This window comes from Embiotoca jacksoni, unplaced genomic scaffold (genome assembly GCF_022577435.1).
Source record: "Embiotoca jacksoni isolate LCO1_2020_lvr unplaced genomic scaffold, fEmbJac1.0.p SCAF_16, whole genome shotgun sequence".
NCBI lineage: Eukaryota > Metazoa > Chordata > Actinopteri > Embiotocidae > Embiotoca > Embiotoca jacksoni.
Window position 1 is genome coordinate 5,575,001 of NW_027185296.1, and position 21,615 is coordinate 5,596,615.

A 21,615-nucleotide genomic window follows, 5' to 3' on the forward strand; every position below is an offset into this window, starting at 1 on the left:
GTGTGGGCAGGGAGGGGCTGCCACATCAACCTTATGCCCCTCACCTAGTCAACTGCCTCATAGCACAGTGGGGAGCGAGATGCTATGAGGAGAGGTTATATATGTGTGTGTGTGTGCTAAAATATTCCATCCCGACGGTGGGGGGAAAGCGACCGACGGGGCTGCTGTGCTCCTTTTCCCACCTCAGGAGCGCCGCATCACAAATGGCTGCCATGCTAATGAACCCGACAGGCTGTTATGACACTACAGCATCAGGTAGGAGTAAATGAGGCTTTGGGGTGGAGCAGGTGTGTGCGTGCGTGTGTCGACGTGTGTCTGTGGACTGCATAGAAGTGTGTGTGTGTGTGTGTGCACGCGTTCTGAGGAAAATCAGGAGAGTTTGTGCACGTGGTCCATCAGGGAGAGACAACGGGGGGGGGGGGGGTGGGGGGGGGGGGGAGCAGCATCTGACTCTGAAAAAGAAAGTAGGGAAACAAGATGCCACACTGACACAGGAGACAGGCGCCATCGGTGATTGTTTACATTGTTATCCAATTAACAGACCATAAGCATGGAGGCATCTGTCAACAAACAAAGCTGTTGTTTTTCCTCTGCTCTGCCTAAGCCATATTTTCTCCTGCGCCTACACAGCCATGCATACATACATACATTCATACATAAGACAGACACAATCTAGCTCTGTGCTTTGCAGTTTGTTTTTAACCTTGAGTCAATATAATCTTCATCAGCCTATTTAGATCAACTTAATTGCCCGAATTAGGGAACTGTCTGACTAATTTAAAAAATGAATTATTTTCTGGAGATTTTCAGCTGACTAAATTGCATTAATTTTTTTTTTTTTTTTTTTTTTTTTAAATAGCAACTTCAGCTAATTAACAACTAGGAAAAAGATTTTCTAGTTGTTAATTAAAATGACAGAAATAAAGAGAATAAGATCTGAATTAAGCTGTGTTTGCCTAAAGCAAAATCTAAAAAGATAATCGGAGGAGCTGCGCATTAAAAAGACTAATTTCAAAACTGGATCCCAACAAAAAGACAGATGGTGCTTTCCGGCAATATTTGATATTTTATCTTTCTTTGCTTATGAGAAATGACACGACATAAAATGATCAGCTAATATCAAGCCCGTGTTTTTGCCATTATCAAACAGCACATTTCAACACAGTTTAAACCACATAATTAGTAGTTAATGTGAAGTTTAAAATAAATACCACAGTTGTGAGTCACTTGATTCAAATGAATAAAACACATTGATAAGAGAGGAGGCGACACTCGGCAACGCTCAGCCGTGAAAGAAAAGAAAAGGAAAATAAACACAGGCCCTCAAGATGTCCGTTTCCAACATAATCAAACGTGCAGCTGAAATAACGCATTTTTAATGAAGCCATTACAGGCCCTGCTATGTTAATTAAAACCAAATAACTTGTCTGTTTTTAACTAGTGTTGTCAAGTGTTTATTTGGCCAATTACAAAAGCAGTGGGAGATCATTATCTGCTGCCAGGAGCGTTGACAACACGTAGCGCTGGGGCGTGAACAGAAAAGAACTGAGCAGAATACGGCACTTCAAAGGGAGAAATGCGCCGCACAGACTGGACGGGGGAGAGGGAGGGAGGAGGGGGGGAAACACTGGAGGAAAAAGCACAAAAACACAGAATAGAGAAGAAAAGAAAATGAGAGAGCAAGTGAAGTGAGTAAATAATAAAGACAGACATGTTGGAGCTTAAAAATATAGATATCTAAAGAGCAATTTTCAAGTGTTTTTAAGAGTAAATACAAATTTGGGAAAGATGGAAAAAGCACAAAAGCTGGAGAGTAAAAAGTATAATTAGAAAAGATGGTGACCGAGTGAGCAGGAGAGAGAGAGATGTAGTAGAGGCAGGAGAAGAAGGAAAGAGGAGAGAAAAGGGAGACCGAGGGAGGGAAAGCTGGAAGGAAGAGTAGGAGGAGAAGGTCAAAGGTGAGGAGGGGCCGAGATCCCGACGGTAAAACTAAGCTGAGTTTTACTGCTTTTAATGCGAAATATTCCCAGTAGACAACGTTTTAAGACATTTCAAATGCACTGAATTATATAATAATTTGGATTTTCACAAAATAGTTCAATAACTCGGATACAAATTACATCTATTCCTTCTCCATCGTGGAAAAATTCAGAATCTGTGAATGTAAAATTATGTTTAGTTTCCAAGGTCGGACTGGACTGCGATATTTCTTACTTCACTGAAAGGTTCATTCACGAGTGGTTCACGTTCACACATCACACTTCAATAAGTCGCATATTGGCTTCCCAACAAGTTGTGATGTCATAAAATCATGGCAGTTGTTTCCGTCTGCTCATGTAATCCCAGACTGAGTTGATAATGTCGAGATCACATCTCTGCGGGGGCCAATTCATCTGCTGCAAGACTCCTTGTTCTTATTGTGGCTGAAGACAAGTTATTTTTTACTTATGGTTGCATGTTTGGTTCCCGTCACGCTGCAGAATGTGTTTGGGACCAACCTGACGCCTCCCTGACAGTATGCAGGAATCTAAACATTTAAAGGGCTGAAAACCTTTGCAGAGAACAGTACATGTGTTAAACTCCGACTGAAGGAGATCTTGACGCAAGAAAACGGCCCGACTGTTTAACGCCGCACATAAAATCACTCTGCACAGCGACGCTCAAACATCCAAGAGAAGTAACAAGAAGCAAAACACAACTTTTGGAGTCGGCAAAAAGTGCCACCCAGCTCTAAGAAGCTGTGCTCTGTGTTATAAGGAGAGAATATCATAAGAAGAAGAAATCCAGAGGAAAGCAATTCACAGTGAAACTACTTTCAAAATAAACTTCTCTTCAACTTCCTGTGAGTCTTCCTGTGACTCTTTCAGATAGCAGGACAAGAAAAACAAAACACGCCAGTATAACAGATGTAAAATCTATTTCAGTGCAGAACGCAGCTTCTTTTAAGCCTTTGTTTATTTTCTCTGCATCTCAGGTTTTGTCTAAGAATCATTCAGGAAAATTCACGCTCAGAGCTGGAAGAAGGATTAGGAGAAGGTGAAATAGAGTACAGTATCACAGTGAGAAAACCAATACACTGCTTTGACAGCGTTCGGGTATCTATGAGCAGCCAGTCAGGAAGAGGCGTTTGCAAATTATTATAACGGCAGTCTAAACATATTCACCGTGCGCCGACGGAGGAAGACTTCGGGCCTTTCAACAGAGGTTTGTGTTCAACAAGTATCAAAGACAAAAAGAGGAAATTCCTGAATGAAAAGCTGAAAACTGAAACACTAAAAGTCCCCCTCCTCCTCTTCCTCAAACTCGCTGACAGTCATAGAAACGGAGAAAGGGTTAGTTCCCTGAGCACGGCTAAGCCTAGTACAAATGATGCCAGTGTAAGGCCTGCTGTAGTGCTGAAGAGATAAGCCACTGATACCAAATGTTGGGGAAGAGACGGAGTCCAAAAAGAGGAGACTAATAGACATTTATTGGCTAAGTTACAAGAAGGTGGCGAAAGCATGAATCAGACACGTGTGAACCTCCAAGTGGTTCAAGTTTAAAATGGGAATAAGCCCGTGCTACCAGATTTAATAATTCACAACATAGCTCATTCTCCTGGTGAATAATGTTATGGCCAAAAATATTACACCCAGCTCCTCTTCATTTTTTACAGTTGGACTGAGTGAACCGGCTACTTTGTGCTCCAGCTGAGCGAGCGGAGATGACATAAAGCCGACTGACGAAGGAGGGTGATAGCAACAGAAAGAGTGACACTGCACAAAGCCGCCGAAAACTAGAAAAGGGAAAAAAGGTTTCAACAGTTGTGCAGTATTACAAATGCAATAGTGGTCGATCCTCTATCCTCTGATCCTGGCAGAGCAACAGTGAGAGCGTCTGGACGGGATGGAGGCTTTCTATGCTCTCTCTCATTTAATTACAACACAGAGCTGCAGGATTAGACAGGGGCCTGTGTTCACAGCCTCATACTGGCACTACCACTGAGCTGCTTCCCTCCTTCTCTTTCCCCAAATCTCTCGCATTTCTGTTTTCTGGAATTATCTCCCATCTTCTTCTTTTTAATATCTTCTCCACTTGTCTTCTCTATCCTTTTCTCTTTCAGATTGTTTCTCTGATTAAATCTTTTCTTTGTTTAAGCTTTTGTCTTCTCTGTTCTCTTTTTGACGAGTTCTGCAGCCACCATCCTCTTCTCGCTTCTCTCCCCCTCTAATCCTCCCATCCTGTTTTTGCCGGAATTTCATCTGCGATGCAGACACATCTTTATCTCTGTCTCCAACACATGTTTACTCTTGATTATAAAGAGACAACTGTGAATCCTTTAAGTGACAAAGTTGTGAGTGGGGCATGTGTTTGCTTGAAAATATTTGTGCATGTGTTGAAGTGTGTGATTGTGATGAAATGGAGAGTGTGAGCTGCACATTAATGTGTGTGTGTTGCTTTGAGGTGTTTGTGCCCCGGCGGTCTCTACAGACTATGATGGCACACTGCCTGGGCAAGCCTACACACACACACACACACACACATACATACATACATACATACACACACATACACACCTCTATACAACCAACACCAGCCCTCCACTCCTCTCTTGATTAATGGAAATCCCATTATTGTTTCCAGCAGCATGGCTAATTAAACTGGTAGTTAAAACAGTGCTCATTAGCTTGCTACCACAGTGCGTGGCGACCAAGCCCTCTAATGACTAGTTGTAGCTAGCCGAGCGCTGCCGGGGCGTCAGCAGAAGAGCCACAGAGAATACTACTGTTAGTGCTGACAACTGTATCCTAACACAATCATAGTGTACTGTATTCACAACGGACTGATACTAATTAATATTCACTAAATAATACGCGTGGGCAGGTGGATGGATAAACACCCGGCTTAACTTTCTCCATCACAGGTGGGAGCAAACAAAGGCAGTGACGCGGCAGCGCTGCTGCAGCACACAAACAGCCAGACAAACATAAAGCTATACGGAAAACAAGACAGAAAAACTAAATCAGTCTCAACAGCTTGTCCCCGCTGCTCTCCATCCACAGCCGTCGCCTGAGGTTGAGCTCGGGCCCAAATGGAAAAGCCAATTACAGCTGTGGATCTCTCCAGCAGAGAAGTAACCTGCTGAGACTCTTCTGCGGTTGGGAAAAATGTAGTTGTGTGGGCAGAGAAGGACTGCACAGAACTGAAACTGGACAAAGTCTTTTCCACTCCACTGGTGAACTGAGCAGCTCAGGTGTGGTCAGGGGTGAAGTGCAATTTGAGTTGTGGCTAGTTTCTAACATTTTGTAACCACCGTGGTGGCAAACTTTACAAACCATAGTCAATAAATTGGTTGTCATATTTTAATCACATTAATGAAATCGACGAGAGAATGATGCTATTTTAAATGGTTGATCCGGCTTACTCATTTAAAGCATTACTGTCTGATTTCAGTCAAAACACTGCAAATGTTTCACAGTAAAAGCCGTTATAAGAAATGAAGGGTTTATGTTTACTGAAATGCTATATATAGGGCTTTCAATTTGAAACGGATACAGGAAGTGTTGAGTTTGTATTATCGTTTAATGCAGTGACTTTAACAGGGCAAATGGTAGCGGATCAAAACTAGGCTACGAGTTGACATCATAAGGATAAGGATGTTTATTGTCATCGTAAAAAGATACAACGAAATGTAGTTGGCAACTCATCAGTTCAGCAGCATGAATCGATCCACACACCTTAAATGTCAATGACAACTTTTGATAATTTGATTCGTTTTTATTGACTCTCTTGCATGAGACATGCTTCAGAAACGACGATGAGCTGATGATTAGCACTTCAAAAATGTAAATGAATTTGACAGGATCAAGAGAACTGTGAACATTTTATTTCTTCAATCGGAGAAAATAAGGGTGGGGCATGGTTTTGGTACGCTCTGGCAGCACTACACCTACGAATGTAGTGGTCTATAATATGTCACAGGACTTTAGATGTTAAGATTCTCCTCCTATACCTTCACGGATGCATCTGGTTAGTCCCAATTGATTCTGCAGCATGACAAAGACCTCCAAACAAAACATCCAACCATAGTCATAAATAACTTTTTTCAGACCAGAGGAACAAGGAGTCCTGCAACAGTTGGTATGACCTCCACAGAACCCTGATCTCAACAAAACAGTCTGAGATTACATGAAGGGACAGACCACACAACAGAGCTTAAACCCACTGGAGGACTGAGGCAAGTCGTCCAAGACGCTCGGAAGAACCAACCTGCAAAGCACCTTGTACGGTGCTTGGTATGAAAACTATTCATGACATTATTTTTGAAAGCATCCACACTTTGCGCAGGGCTGTATGAATGTGTGAGCAGAAGAAACCGTTGGACGTGCGTGTGTACAACTCACATTTTTACGAGGGAAGGTGGTGAGGAGCTTGAATTCTTCAAAGGGGTATCCCTTGGAGGCCACAAAGTCAAAGAGGACCTGGAGCTTACAGCTGCCCAGAAAACGCCTTTCCAGAAACTCGCCGCTTGGTGTGCGGATTCTCAGCTTGCTGATCTGCTCCACTGACTCTTCGTCGGGCTCTGGAGGTAGGGCCTGCTCCAATGACAAGCGGATCGCCTGCAAAAAGAAAATCCAGTCAGTACAGTACATTTAGAATTTTGAGGACTGATTCCAGTCTTTGAATCATGCTGGGCGTAGACCTAAGGTTACTTTTTAAACTATTAAAGCAGGCGTTAACCAATCGGCGTTGGCCAACCTATGATGTACGTTGTGTGCCGAAACTCAAAAAGCTGTAAACAAAAGAGACTATTCCCCCAATGTGAGCAGCATGCAAAGCCATGTTGACAAATGATCAGTGAAGATATATATATAAAAAAAAAAATTCAGTTCTTGCTCGGGTTTCAATTCCTCAAAACACTAGCGCGAAGGCTAAGTGTGACAACAGCGAAGTGTTGTCACACTTAGCCACGCCCACTGGTTGCTGACCTTCATATGAACAGGGTTTCATAATCACAGCGACAACTGAAGCTGTGAGCAATAGATGAGTGGACCCAGGCCTTTATTATTTATTTGTTTTATTTGTACTGTTTAACGGCAAAGTCAGCATGAGTAATATTGTGACAGGCAGACAAAAATAAAAAGGGAACAACTAAATTAATTCAATGATGCTATAAAATTAAGTCAATGGAGTTTCATTTATGTGGGTCAACGTGTTTAGTATACACCCCCCCTCCATCCTAGGACCCTATAATTCAGCACCCTTTGCAAAATCAGTCCGAAGTTTCTATACGAGAGAACAAATGGCTTCCTAGTTAACATATTTTCAAATTTATCTTCATGCACATTTAAGCATAAAAGACAGAGGAAGGAAGCCAGGAAGCTTATACAAAGTCTTCCCCGATACAAGAGAGAAATGATTTCTTACTGTCTGTGTTTATAGTAAACTTAAACCAAAGACTCAACAGCAACACTGGCAGTAATAAAGATGATGACACACTATCCAAGCATGTATGAAAGACAAGCCAAGAAGTTGCTCCCAGAGTCTGATTGCAGCACTGTTGCTTCACATTAATTAAACGATCTTCTTGTCCTATGAATGTTATTAAATTAGTTGCCCTGTGTCTCACCCTGTTCCCTGAAGCCTGGCGTAGCTCAGGAGGTTGCCAAGTAGCATATCACTACGTTAAAAAACAGCCAAGCTTAATCTTCTTTCGTGCGGTCTTGCTGTCCGTCATCCTGAGACTGAGCCTGTTGCACTTGTCAGTGTCTACTATAGATAGTTTAAGGTCTTGTTTCATCGGAAGAAAAAGCTTATTTTACAGACACTAAACTTGATGATCCTGTCGAAACAACAGTGTGAGGTTGGCTTATCGAGCACAAAGACAACCGTCAACTGTCATCTTCCACAGCAAAGCTAATCAACTCTCCTGAGTTCTAAAAAACATGCTCCAGCTGCTCCCTTGAGCCGTCCTCTCCTTTCTGCTGCTGCCCCTCACCTCCTCCTCCCCCGGCTTGTTGTTCCTGTTTGGCCAGCCGGGGAGCATATGCTGTGACAACACGCCCCGGCTTTATTTACACACCATAATGCAATTATATTTCATAAGAGTGTACAACAGTAGCTCATTAGCAGCTTCTGGTGTTGGGTGGGCAGGGTAGGGCGCGTGCCGCTTCGCCATCAGCTCCCTCAGGTATAAGAGCTGATGCTGACTGAGTTAAAGGGGCCCCTGGGGGCAAACACACACACACACACACACACACACACACACACAGGAGTGTGTGCGGTGGTGGACATACAAATGCAGGCAGTCAACCACAGACACAAGCATAAACGCCCACACAGGTGAGAGGAAGCTTCCCTAAATAAAACCACAGGACACGCGTCTGGTGGAGCCTCGGGCCCAGGTAGCTCCACACAAATAATCAGGAGCATCTCTCCGTCCATTTGTCTGCCTCTGCAGCTCTGCTCGGCTAACCACAGAAAGCAAACAGATGATAGGGGTGGGGTGGGGTGTGGGGGGTGTGGGGGACCTGACAGCCACACAACTGTATGCTAAGACCCCCTGAAGGAGGTAAATAATAATGTCAGCCCACAGGCACATGAAACGCGTACACACTGCCCCACCACCCCCAATTCACCAGCTCCTACTTTCATCTCCCGTTTCTTTGCACAAAGGCACAAAATCACAGAGAAAGCAGTCCCACTAGCATCGTCCTCTCTCTGGTGGCAAATGGTGTTTATGTTAACACCTGAATCGGACAACTGCCTTTAATTGAGTAGATACATAAAGACGTTGGTTCTGCAACCCGACATAATGCCAGTGTGTGTTATACGCCTATCAGTCCATTACAGGACACCGTGTTAGTGTCACATTTTGCCTCGCATAACAGTGAAAAGTGAGGTGCTTTAGGTTTAGGCACCAAGAACCATGTAGTTAGGTCTAGAAAAAAAATGATGGTTTGGGTATAAATAAGTGATTTTTCGTACGACATGCAAGTAACTTATGTTAAGATGACTTTTGCGGTCTCAACTCGAACACCAGTCTCCCAGGTGAAAGTCCTGAGTTTGTTTTAAAAACGGAATTTTCATTCAATGTTTGATTTAAGCTTCTACAATCAACTGCTGATTAATTGTGAACTTGTTTTGTACCAGTTCACTGGTATTTAAACCTCTATGGTTGCCCATAAATGCTGTAAAACATTTATTTTTTCCAATCAAATACTCAGGGGCATTGCCCAGGAGCGCAATCTGCAATTAAAACAATTGATGATAAAGAAAACGGGTGTCAACTCCCAATTTTCTGTCAACTTTTTTGTCTGTCAAGTGTGTCTGGACCTAAGCTCATCAGAAGTGAAATTACACACAACAAAGCAGTGTGTATAGTAATGACAAAACAGAAAGCGAACCATTTTTCATCCATTTGAGGTGTTCCTTAACAGTTTAAGAAAGTTTCCTTTGTCCAGGTCCAGCAGCTGCTCCTGGTTCTCATATGTATGAGTGTCTCGACTGGAGCATGAACACAACACAGTGTGTTAGCACAGCGGACACCATGGAGACCGTTGAGCTTTGGTAGAGAAAATTAATATAAGTGGGAAACACAAGGCCATAATGGCTATTGTCGTTTAAAATACACAGGCGTGTACACACAGTTTGGTTAGTAGACTACAGTGATATAATTAAGAAGGCTAGGTCCACAGCTCTTTTGTTGTTGTCTGTTTAACTGAAGTGACAAATCACACGAGTGAGCCGGGTCACCCAATACCTCTGACTGCCCTCAGGCTCCCTGCTGTTGAGTAAACAACAATCAGTGAGGAGTCCACTGTTTTACTATGGACTGTAATACAACATTTGTGCCAGCCTCACAGACAATTATTGTTTTCCTGTATGCGTGACATTGTGTCTGCCTGTGTGTGTGTGTGTGTGTGTGTGTGTGTGTGTTTGCCCCCCCCTTTCACAGACAATAATTGTTTTCCAATGAATATGTGTGTTTGCTTAGGTTGTGTGTATGTTTGTGCTCAGGCCTGTGTACATGAATTGCCTCTGTCTTTTGTTCTCTTGAAGCTTGAACATGAGGTTGTGTGCGATGCCAGTGTAAAGCAGTTAAACAGGACAATAACTGTGTGTGTGGAAGGTGACACTAACAGGGGTTGGGCCCGCTGTAATTAGGATATATAATTCGACTCAGATGGCTGTATGCCCCACACTACGCAGGCTTCACTGACTGGCAGGTTTTCACTGACTGGCAGGTTTCACCAAAACCACAATCTAATTGACTCATTATTGTGACATGACAGCAAGACGGATATAAAATAAAAAAAATATAAAACAGCTAATTGCGCAGTTCCTGTTCGCTGGCAAAACACATTACAGTTGAAGCCTTGCACTGATAAACATGGAATATTAATCTGAGTAATTTAGATGATGTGAATATGGGTTTGATATGACTGTTGTTCTCACCTCCTTCTCCTCCGCCTGCTCCTTTCTCATCTGGTTCAGACGAACCTGTTCGGCCTCTTCTCTCTCCTGGGCTTCTCTCTGGAAAACAAGGAAATTCATTTCATGAAATGGGACAGCGGGACCAAAAATAACAACAATTCATTAATATACTCATTGATTAATTATTGATGATGTTTTATTTGTGATCCAAATAATCTGTTTTTATGGGAATTTAAGTTTCTAAAAATGAAAAAAAATAAATAAATAAATTTGGGTTTGCCTGTTTAAAATGAAATAAAAAAAATAAAAAAACACAATTAGCTCCGCTTAAACTTCTTTGTTGAACCCTTAATAGTACCTGGTAAGTGTCTGTTTAGTGCAGCACTTTTGACTGAACACATTTAGTTACTCAAAACCGGACGTTTCAAGGTTTTAGTTTAATTTCAAAATATCGTCCAGGGACATGTTGGAAGATGTTAGAACACAACAGTGAAGACGATCTGTTTGACTTTGAAAGTACCTTCTTACGATCAGCCTCTAAAGACAGACGGTAGGCTTCGTCCTGTTCTCTCTTCACCATCTCTCTTGCCTCACGCTCGTCCTGGGTGGAGGGAGGGAGAGAGAAAAGTAGGTCCCATTAACTAACAACACAATAAAGGATACACAAGGACAAAACATTTAAGTTGAGGTGGCGGGTGTGGAGGCAAGAAAGAACGGAGCAAAAGAAAATGCAGCATGTCAAGTGCGGTTACGTACAAACACCAGGTATGAAAGAGTAGCACCAGAGGGGAATTCATTGTGACCGGGCTGTCATTTAACAGACCCTGAGCCTCTTTTATGTTTCCTCATCTCAGTTTCACCCTCCCTCTCTTATTCATTCACTCTGCCTCTCTCTTCCTGTTTGTACAGAGGGAAGGGGACAGACGGCCTTTCTCTTTCTACCTGCTGTGGCTACAAAGTGTTTTATAAAGACGGGGACTAAATACGAGTGTCCATTGTGTTAACAGTGCACAGCCATTAGTTTTCTATTTTCTGAAGGCCCATGCTGTGTGCCAGCCCGGATATGGCAAAGTAAGCTTATTGTGATGATCAGAGGGCTACTGTGCAGCAAGGCAGCGGCTAAGCAACATGGCAGTGTGCATTGTTGTATTGAATTGAAAAATGCAAAGATACATTTGTGCTTTTGCCCCACATAATGGATGAACATTGAAAAGACACTGTAAAAGAATGGCAGAGAGGGACAAAAGCATCAAAAGTGGCTGCCTTCAATAGACTGGCCCTGAGTCACGCAAACAAGTCACACAGTAATTCATGTTTGGTACTCATTTTGAACTGTTGTCACATGTTTTCAAATGCGTTGAATGGCCTAATGTGAAGAGGCATGAATCGAAATGTTCATCTGACATGTTGCTCAAACACTGCGGGACTTTAGGGGCCTTAACTTTGGATGAAAAAAAAGAAACAGATATTCCACAACTATATCTTGGCTGCTGCTCAAGTCAGCTAGACGTGTGCAGTCTTCCTAGTGGAGATGATACACTTAGTGTTCAGAAAAGCAAGCTGTCACACGTTTCATGTTTGCTCACAAATAACAAATAATGAAAAGAGCTGAAAATGGCTCTTTTTAATTTGCTGGTAAATTTTGGAACCAAGGATCTTTGAGCTACTTTAACAGAACCAACTTTCGCACTAATGGCTCATATTTCACTGTCACTTTACAGTGAAAAGATCCAGAAAATAAAACTTACTGTTCCTTTCTGTGGACCTTGCAGGCTGTTGTTTATTGCCCTTGAACAAGCAACTGACCTCAAAACTATACTGTTTATTAACAGTACTTTGCTCAGAAAACATTTTCATCCCCAAAACTGCAGACTGATTAGTTCTGCTAATTCTTCTCATAAAACACATATTTAATGACCTGAAATTGAGCTTTTAAAAAACCTGCCCTGCTGAAAGATGCCGAACCACAAACCCTGCAGTGAGTCGTCATTTGATTACTAACTACTGAGCTAAAACACAGAAAACACAGCAGGAATGACTGGCGAGTCAGTGAGGCTGGTTGAAGTCACGATGTGGCCGTCCAGCTGCTCCATTTCCAGACAGACACAAAGGTCACTGTCAAAGAGGAATGTCTGAGGTTGGGTGTGTGTCTGTGCTCCCGTCTGAGTTTGTCTTTGGTGAGGTGAGGTGTAAAAACAAAAAAGACAAAAAAAACAAAAAAAACAGAAATAAGAAAGAAGGAAGCGAGGTAGGGAAAGAAGGAAATTCACCTGAAGCTGTAACAGTGAAGATGACATTAGAGAAGCTGAGGTTGAGCTCACCCCAGAGATGCAAAAAGGGCAGTCATGCAGGATATGCTTAAGTCCTCTGTTTACTAATTCTTATAATGAATGATCAGACTCGTAAATTATGCTCTTATCGTCACTTATACTCTCTACACTGTCATTTGGTGACATTATCACAACGAAAGGGAGTAAATCAAATCTGTCTTCCAGCGTGGGTGGGGCAGAGTTTAAGTTCAGTTAGTTCCTTGGTACCAAGCGAAACATGTACATAATAGAGTAACAGAAACGGTCAAGCGGTGAAAACTGGCATCAAAAGTCTGCTCAAGTTCTCATATTGTGATCAGTCAGGTCTTGATTTAAAATGTACATTCTCTTGTACAGGAGCTTGTGTTTGAGACTTCGGCTTATATGTAAAATGAAAATGTGGTTTGCAGAAAAAAAACAAAAAAAAAACATGTACTCGGGTGTCACAGTGACACTTATATTGAAAGAAATCTAATGACATCCAGTATGAGCCAACAATTAATTTACATACTCTGAATACTTCACAATGAAGCCAGAGCATAGCAGAGACATTAACAACAGAGAGAAAATAGCTGTCACTGAACTCAGCTGAGGAAATATAACCCTCAGGGTGTGTCTGAGATGACATTCATTCCTTAACTACTATTCCCACAATAGCATTATTAGAGAGGTTGTTAAGTTGACTGACTCTTTCACTGTTAAATACTTAATACAGCGTGACATCTGTCATCTGTAGATACAGTAGTCCAAAATAAGTGGCACAGCGGCATTAGAGAGCTGTTGACAGAAAAGTTAATCATTTCAGACAACCGAAACCAAAACATTTTATGTGCGATACACAGGAATGAGAAACGCAGTCTTATAGATGATCACATATCTAACTACACATATATTCTACTACTTAAGTGCAAGAGACTGCGTTTTAATTTATCATATTTATACGACCATAACTTATGAATATAAAAGAGAACAAAGCAGCTTGGCAGGACTACACCAATTCAAAGTGGACGGAAAACGTCATCTAGTGTGTCATTCATTCTCTCTCGTTTGATGTCACAGAGTAAACATATCAGTGGGTGTTTGAAGAGGGTCAGTGAAAGCCTCTCCTTGTCATACTGTCCCTAATTCCTGTCTATGACATAAAAGGCTAGCATCACTTTTCCCTCACTGTCTTCTATGGAGTGCAACCTTAAATGGTGTTTGTCTGTTGGAGTAAAAGAGGGAGTCGACAGACACACAGCAGCGCAGTGTTACCTTCAAACTGGAGTGAATGGGAGGTGGAAAAGAGCCCTGAACCTATTCAAAGACCAAATACTATAGTTGACACAGTATGGGACAACTAAAGAGGAATGAAATGGTAAAGTGGTGCTCTGCTAGTCAGTGCATGTATGCCGCAGTTTAACGATGCCTGCTAATTTGTTCCAACATGTTGCAATTTATCTGTAAAGCACGATATTTTTTAAAAAATTTTTTTTTTAATGGCTCAGCTGCCTGAGTAAGACCACTGGGAGAGCTAGTTAAATCATAAAAAAAAAACCTGTACAGGTCAAAATGGTTTAAGTTGTTACCACAAACCTGACGTGCAAAAATGTATTATTATTTTTTTTAAAAGAAACCAGAAGAGACCAGGGAGTCATTGCTTCCACTTCAAACAATCACCTAAATTAGTCTTAAAAATGAATACTTGAGTTTTTTTCTTGGGATATTAGTACTTTCAAAGTCTATTTCTGTCCTCAGACTGAGCTTAAAGTAGCTCCTTCAAACAAAAGTGGAAAATAAAATAGATGAAGCCGCTGGTATACAGTGGACAGACTGACTAGTAACAGAGCGGCTTGTTTAGCAAACAGGAGCAGGTCCTGCTTCCTGTGCTGTGGTCCAACTGTATTACATGGAAAGTTAGATGTCAATATTACCTCTCCCGGCCACTGAAGTCTCCAAAATGAAGATGAGCAGATTCTTTTATTTGAAAGGACAGAAGGTCCTTTGTGCATGAGCAAACCATGGGTGGTTATTTTAAATAATAATCTAAAGCATTTTCTACATCTTTAAGAATCCGAGCTTCACTGTTGTGTCTCCTGCACTCACAGACTTCCTGACTCCTCTCAGACATTACCTCATCTTTGATGTCCTCTTGCTGTTGTGCTGTGAAGATCTCCATCGCTCCCATTAACCTCATCATCAGCTCATCCACTGTTGTGTTGCCTGAATAAAAAAAAACAAAAAAAAACAATCAAAATCCCCCCAAAAAGTGCAATTTAATCTTTGTATTCTTAAATAAATCACAGACAGTTAAAACGGTTAATCACAACATCATTACCTTGAATAACATTTAGAACTTCATTGGATGTGCGTTTGCCCATGACTATAAGGAGAAGGGGGAACTGGTCTGTCTTGTATGTCCGTATAGTCTGTGTCACAACACTGCCAAAGTGCCTCGTACACATGGTGAGTAGTCTGGAAAACAAAATAATTGAGCGCACTCATTTTCTTCTTCATTTTATTTAATACAACCAATTGTTTTTCTTGGACTTGAACTTATATTTCAGAGCCTGTATTTTAAAAACATGCATAAAGCAGACACACGCATGCACATAAGCATGTGCAACACACAAGTATTTTTACAACAATGGGAAATGGAGACGTATACTTTTCAGGCTGCAGCAGAACAGAGAAATACAGACAACTCGTGGCATTAAGGACTTTAAAACCAATTCTGCATTTTCTTATTCCATTAGAGTGACATGCTATCTCAATTGGAACCGTAGATGAATTAGTATTCCTCACCAGACACCCAGAATTGATAGGGCAAGAGAGGATTTCTTATTCCATTACAAAGACAGAACTTTTTAAATTAACATTTCAGAGAGGGAAAAGGGTAGCAGGCAGCCGGGGCTCTGCCAAGCTCCCTGTAAATGTCATAATATTAATGAATTGCTATAGACTGAATGCAAATATAGATTAGCTTTTTCTCCTGCCTTTTAATACGATCTACTTTAATAACTGGCTGGTAAAATAGAGAAGAAATGGAATGGATGGAGGCACAGCAGGTCAGACTAAGAAGATAGATAGAAGAGATGCTGCCTGAGAGGGCGTAACTCATTAAAAGATGAAGCCAAAGCTGATGGAGCAACTTGCAGACTTTTCAAACTGCGAATTTGACTACTTGAGCTCATTGTGGTAAATCTTAAAAGACTATTCATACCAGATCACGCTAATAATACTGATTCCAGACTAAAAGATCAGTGTAAAATACTTTGCGATTTAGTGTGGACAAAAGTTTTCTAAATATTGAACTTTGAATGACCCTCGACTTGCAATGAAAAAGTTGGGTAGCCTCAATCTTACAGATCATTTTGTTCTGACATTTGTCCCTCTTCAGACCTCGACCCAGCCAGACCATAACAATAGCCCACAAGGAAACTCTAACCTGTAATGAAAGGCCAGGGGAACAATGGACACTAACTTGAAGGGTAACCCAATCTTAAATCTCCCATCAAGCACAAGCCAACCTGCTCCGGATTCTCTCTCAAAACTAAGTTAGTCAGTCCACCACAAATGAAAATCATCATCACCACATAAAAAGGCCCGCTCTACAAACACAACCTGGACCCATGTATGTGTGCGCTGTCACTCAGAATGAGGCCGACGCAGCACCCAGAATGAGAAGCACTTATGAATTCATCCAACGAACAAGTACGGACACAACACAGAGGGCAGGAGGAAGTCAAGCTGCTCCAGGAACTGAGGTGATGAGTTCGGCACTCTCATCCAGCCATAATATAACTTGGTAAAGAATGTAATGTCCGTACTAGACCTGCAGCCTCTAAAAAACCTTTAGGGGGAAACTAAACGTAGATGAAACACCTGCGTGGAACTTGCAACTAAAAGTGCGTTTGAGACTCTGCTTCGATGGTTAATGTGACTGACAGCTTCTAATTTGTCACCCATCCCATCTCCGTTTCTCACCGCATATGCAGACAGCGAAAATAGTTAATGTTTCTCTGGACTGTCAGCATGCATTTCTTCACATCAAAGTGGTGCGTGAAGATGTGAGTCGACTGGTTAGACCTGACATTTGCTCCACTGAGCAGCTGATGAGTCAGGTTAGTACAGTAGCACTGCAGGGAATATTTTTGCCAGCCACCTGTACAGGGAAGCAGTATGGGAACCGGATACTCTGATAGCTCACTGTGTCATACACACTTTTGTTATGGACATGTTTTGATATGAAAGTGACATTTTGTTCTCTCTCTGAACCACTTATGTTTTCAGGTAGGAGTATGTCAAGAGGAGAAGTCAAGTGTACAGAACAGGTTTGCACATTGCTCCAGCCCTGCCTATAGAAATTAAAACGCTCATTCACACTTTAAAGGCGATTAAATTCACACTTAAACACTATTAACTAATTAATTAGCAACAAGATCACTTGTATTACATTGTACTGGGATGCGTGACACTGCAGTCCAGTACATATTAGAGTGTTGACTGTCTAAATATCTACAAAAGATTAGCATAGAGTCACCTTAGTTTACTTTTTTCAGAGCGCTTGTACAGACATGTTCGTATGGATTATAAGGTGTAATACATCTGAGGAAGCACGATGCACACACACAACACAAATAACTTACTCTCAATGTGTTTATTGACTGATAGTTTCAATATTTGCCATGTGGAATGACAGTATATTGCCTGCACGATATATCAGATTCATTTCCCATGAGTGACAATTACACTGGCATCCAATCACCAGTACTGCATTTATGCATAATTAATCATTTAACTGGGAAACCTGTGAGAATACACTCAGCCAAGCAACAGGCACATTCCAATATCAGCAGGTTTATCACACACACACAATCAGGATACCTTTCTAACAGCCTGTGTGACTGATGCCAATCACCAGTCACTTTGGATCAACCAGAGAGCGTGAGAACGTAGAGCGGCAGTGTATGTGTGAGTGAGTTAGTGTGCACATGTGCATGCATGCGTTAGCAGCAAAGCTGTGACTGGCTGTGTGCGATGAAAAGCTCCAGATGTTGCCTCTCTTTTAATGTGCAATAAAAAGGCCCAGCTGGGGCAAAAAGCAAAGGAGGCCAATAGGAGAGAAAAGAGAGTGGAATGAAGGAAGGAGGGCATTTTCTTAAAAGAAATAATGGAGGGGTGAGGTCAGGGTGCGAGTCTTTCTTAAATGGCTGCTACCAGAGGGCAGGCTTAACTCTGGAGGTTCAGGGGAGACTGAGAGAGTTGAGGTAGTGAAATTAGCAGAGGAGAAATAAAGATCAGGAAGGAGACAGGAGAAGGAAAAGATGGAGGGAAGTTGGAGAGGAGAGACTCTTCCTGGGTACAGCGATAATGAGCAACCCTTCAGCACATCCACCTTTACATCTGACTCGCCACTGCTCAACAGCTGAACCTGCAGGAGAGCTGATCATCTATCGCAGACCACATACATTTTCAAATTTACTTTCCGGTGAGAAATTTCAGTCTCATTCAACGGACCAGTGAAACAAACAGGTGTTGCACAGACCAATAAATAACACAGGGCTCTGAAGCTGTGCTGGGACCTTCAGGATAAATGGAGAGATAGAGATGTTTGGACTCCAAGGGAGTCCTTCATCTCCCACTGACCCTCTATTCAGACAGCTTAGTCAAGATTGCCCAATCAGGGGCCTCACCATGCAAACACAACGCCTTTTGTTAGCATGCAACCTCGGAGCTTCAGAAAGAGAATGAAGCTGAAGCGAGAATGAGAAGACAGAGATACAGGGTGTGAGCGGTGGAGGGAGAGCTGAATGCCAGCCATTAAGGGCATGTCAAATTGATTTTAAAATGCTGTTTTTGTGTCAAATGAGGTGCCGCCTACACTAGCATTTATAGACTATTTTTTTTTTTTTTTTTAATGCTTCCTGTCCACTGCAGTGGCATAACAAAATATCTCTTTTCTGACTCTGAAGAGCAATGCAGCAGTAGGCAGCAGGATGGGAGAAGGCACTAATGAAAACTACATGAACCTTCTCCAGGAGAAAACTATTAAAAACAATGATACCGGGAGAAGATAGCAGCACGCTCCTCACTGCTCCCTAAACAGAGTATTCTGGCAGTTCACAGAGCCCTCAGCTCACAATCAAGTTGCTCTCCTACCAACATGCATTCAATATCCTCTTTATTAGATACACCTCAGTATCTATGCAAACAGTCCACTCCTCCAGACAGTAAGTCACTTATAAATAAAACATAAGGATTAAGCATGCAGTCAGGGATTAGAGGTTCAGTTATTGCACTACTAAACTTTACAGAAGACAAAAAGCAATACTAAATACAGTATGATTCTGATACGTAGCAGGATCGGCAAAGACTGAAATCAGCTTTTAACACTTAATATCATTTTTAAAACAAACTGCATATTGTTGCTTTTACCATCAATCTTACCGATTTTCAAAAGTTTTAATCGCTAGTTTTATTATTCGACTCAGAGACGCCGCTAGTTTTAGCTTTGTAAAAGAATTCACAACGATTTGAGAAATGGGTGATCATCTATATAGTGACATGTGTTTTTACACTTAAGTATTTGACTTTACAACTTCTTCTAAACCTGTCTGATCAGTTAAAGATTAAAGGCTGTAGTTTAAAGCTGTATCAAGTGTTTGATTAGCTGCGAAAACAGGAAACTTCCTGGTACCACGGTTGTAGCAACACGGGCCAACGCAGTTACAGGAAATGTCAATACTGCAGGGCAATATGATACTCGTGCATCACAAAATACAACTGAAAAAATATGAATTAAGTTGAATCCACACTTGTCTTGACACCGTCTCAGCAAAGCTTAAACTATGTGCCACAACAGTAAGATTTTAAAGCAGAACTATTGTCCTAACTGTTCCTAATTTGTATGTCCACCCCAAGTAGGTGAAAATTTGATCATCATTTTTTTTTAATTTCAGTCAGTCAGCATTTAAGAAATTCTTCTATTAGTCCCATATGTTCATAGTGACAAAATTAATAAAATTTACCTGATACACATTTATTAAGCAAGGATAGTACTGAAAAAAGTTGTCTAAATTCATACCACAACTACAATATGTTGTGAAATAACTATGGTCGACAGTACCTGGCTTTGTTAGCTTCTTTAGTGACGTCCCAGGCCCATGTGATGAAGTTCTGGCTCAAGTAGGAGACAATAGAGTCAGCGCACATCATTTGGGAGCAGAAGACGTTGCTGAGAACACTGTCGTCGTTGTGGAGGTAGATGGCCAGCAGCTTTCTCTGTGGAGAACAACAGAGATGGAGAATTGGAGGAGTGGAGTATTAGAAGATGCACCATCGATGCTCTCGGGACATTTGTCTTTGAATCACTTCAGGCTGCAAAGCTGTGTTACCTTTTCAGAAAAGCAACTGTTAGCTTTAACTTCAAGGGATTACACATTACAGGTCTGATGACTAGATAAGAAGAATATTGTGACATTTAAAAAAATGCATTGCTCTAAAATCTGTGCTCATTTGTTGTGCGAGATCTCTTAGCCACGCATGAGTGTCACTTCCACATGACATGAACATAAAATGACATAAGACACCTCTGGGTGCAGAGCTAGCATGACTCCTCCAGACAACAGCGAGGCCACAACTGGCAAAAAAAGCAAATACCACACAAAATCAAATGGAGAGCGGTGTAAATAAAACTTCTCTTGGAGGCGACGAAGATATGGAGAAAACAAAACAGACAAATCACTCTATTTATTTTACACCAAATGCCAGCAGCCTGTTCAGGTTAGTAGCGGCAGGGCCAGACAATATTGACGAAGCTCCAAATCCAAGGATATTGACACCATCATATAAGCCTGCTAGATTCTCCCTACTGACAATCTAATTAAAAAACAAACACACCCACAAACATAAAAGGTTCCAGGGGACAATGTTGGAAATAATGCTCTTTAAATTACATGTCACTTCTCTTGCTATAAAAGAACAAATAGGAAAAACTCTCCATCTCTGCTTAGTTCATTTTTACCCGCGGCTGTGAGGGGGGAGTCCAGGCGTCTGTTTCTCAGGAACAGTAATCTAGGCTACGTGCGCCAAAATACAAAAAAATCTACACAGGGCGTAAAACGTGAGGGGAAGTGAAAGAAGAAGTTGTGCTATACTGTGGCTTGTGTAGAATAGGAACGGGAGAGCACTGCTGTGTTTGCTCAACGATTAGTGCTTTAGAATAATCTCCAGGGCTCCTAGAGAGAAGGAGCTGGGGACTCATTCACTGGGTCGATTCAACAGCCTGAAAAGATTAAACACTCATGCTGAGAAGACAAGCAAATTCAGTCTTTGAGAGAGGAATGAGTGTGAGGAGAGGGGAGAGTTTTACAACATAAAAAAAACAAAAAAAACACCACACTGACACACACTCAAATGCCGACGTCCCAACACACATGCACAGATGCCCAAACTTAACTGCAGCCACAAGAGAAGGACTCATACTCGCACACATGCATGCTCAATTAGAGCAAGTGTAAAGACTAATCAAAGTGGGCATTTTTGGCCAACTGAACTCCTTCATCTTAGTTAAACTGTCCGTACCCCTCTGTTCCCTCTCCGCTTTCAAGTCAGATCTTTTGTATTGCCCGTCTTAGCAGGGAGGAGCAAATCCCTCCGTTCAGCTAAATTACTAGGTCCAACCTGAGCGAGATAGTGACCCCATAGCCCTTCCTCACACCTGTTCACCTAAATCTCAGCTTGCTTTGTGTGTGTGAGAGACACTAAAGATTTCACACAGTAGAACAGCGTTCCCACTCTGTATAATCAATCGCCTCTTACTCGGAAGGTAGATCGATAAGAGAGTTTAAACAATCACCACATTTAAAAATAAATTTACTTTTACCAAAATTTACAATACTTATACTTT

General features: G+C 41.7%; 1 protein-coding gene across 1 annotated transcript in view; it reads right to left on the bottom strand.

Annotated features, from left to right (window-relative positions):
- faf1 (Fas (TNFRSF6) associated factor 1) overlaps positions 1–21,615 on the bottom strand; it is a 62,035-nt gene that overhangs the window by 3,023 nt on the left and 37,397 nt on the right. The window contains exons 13-18 of the mRNA XM_069150441.1: positions 19,834–19,988; positions 15,043–15,179; positions 14,839–14,927; positions 10,937–11,017; positions 10,438–10,515; positions 6,384–6,599 (exon numbers count right to left, since the gene is read on the bottom strand). Coding sequence (XP_069006542.1) covers positions 6,384–6,599; positions 10,438–10,515; positions 10,937–11,017; positions 14,839–14,927; positions 15,043–15,179; positions 19,834–19,988 — 756 coding nt within the window. The remainder of the gene's footprint in view (positions 1–6,383; positions 6,600–10,437; positions 10,516–10,936; positions 11,018–14,838; positions 14,928–15,042; positions 15,180–19,833; positions 19,989–21,615) is intronic.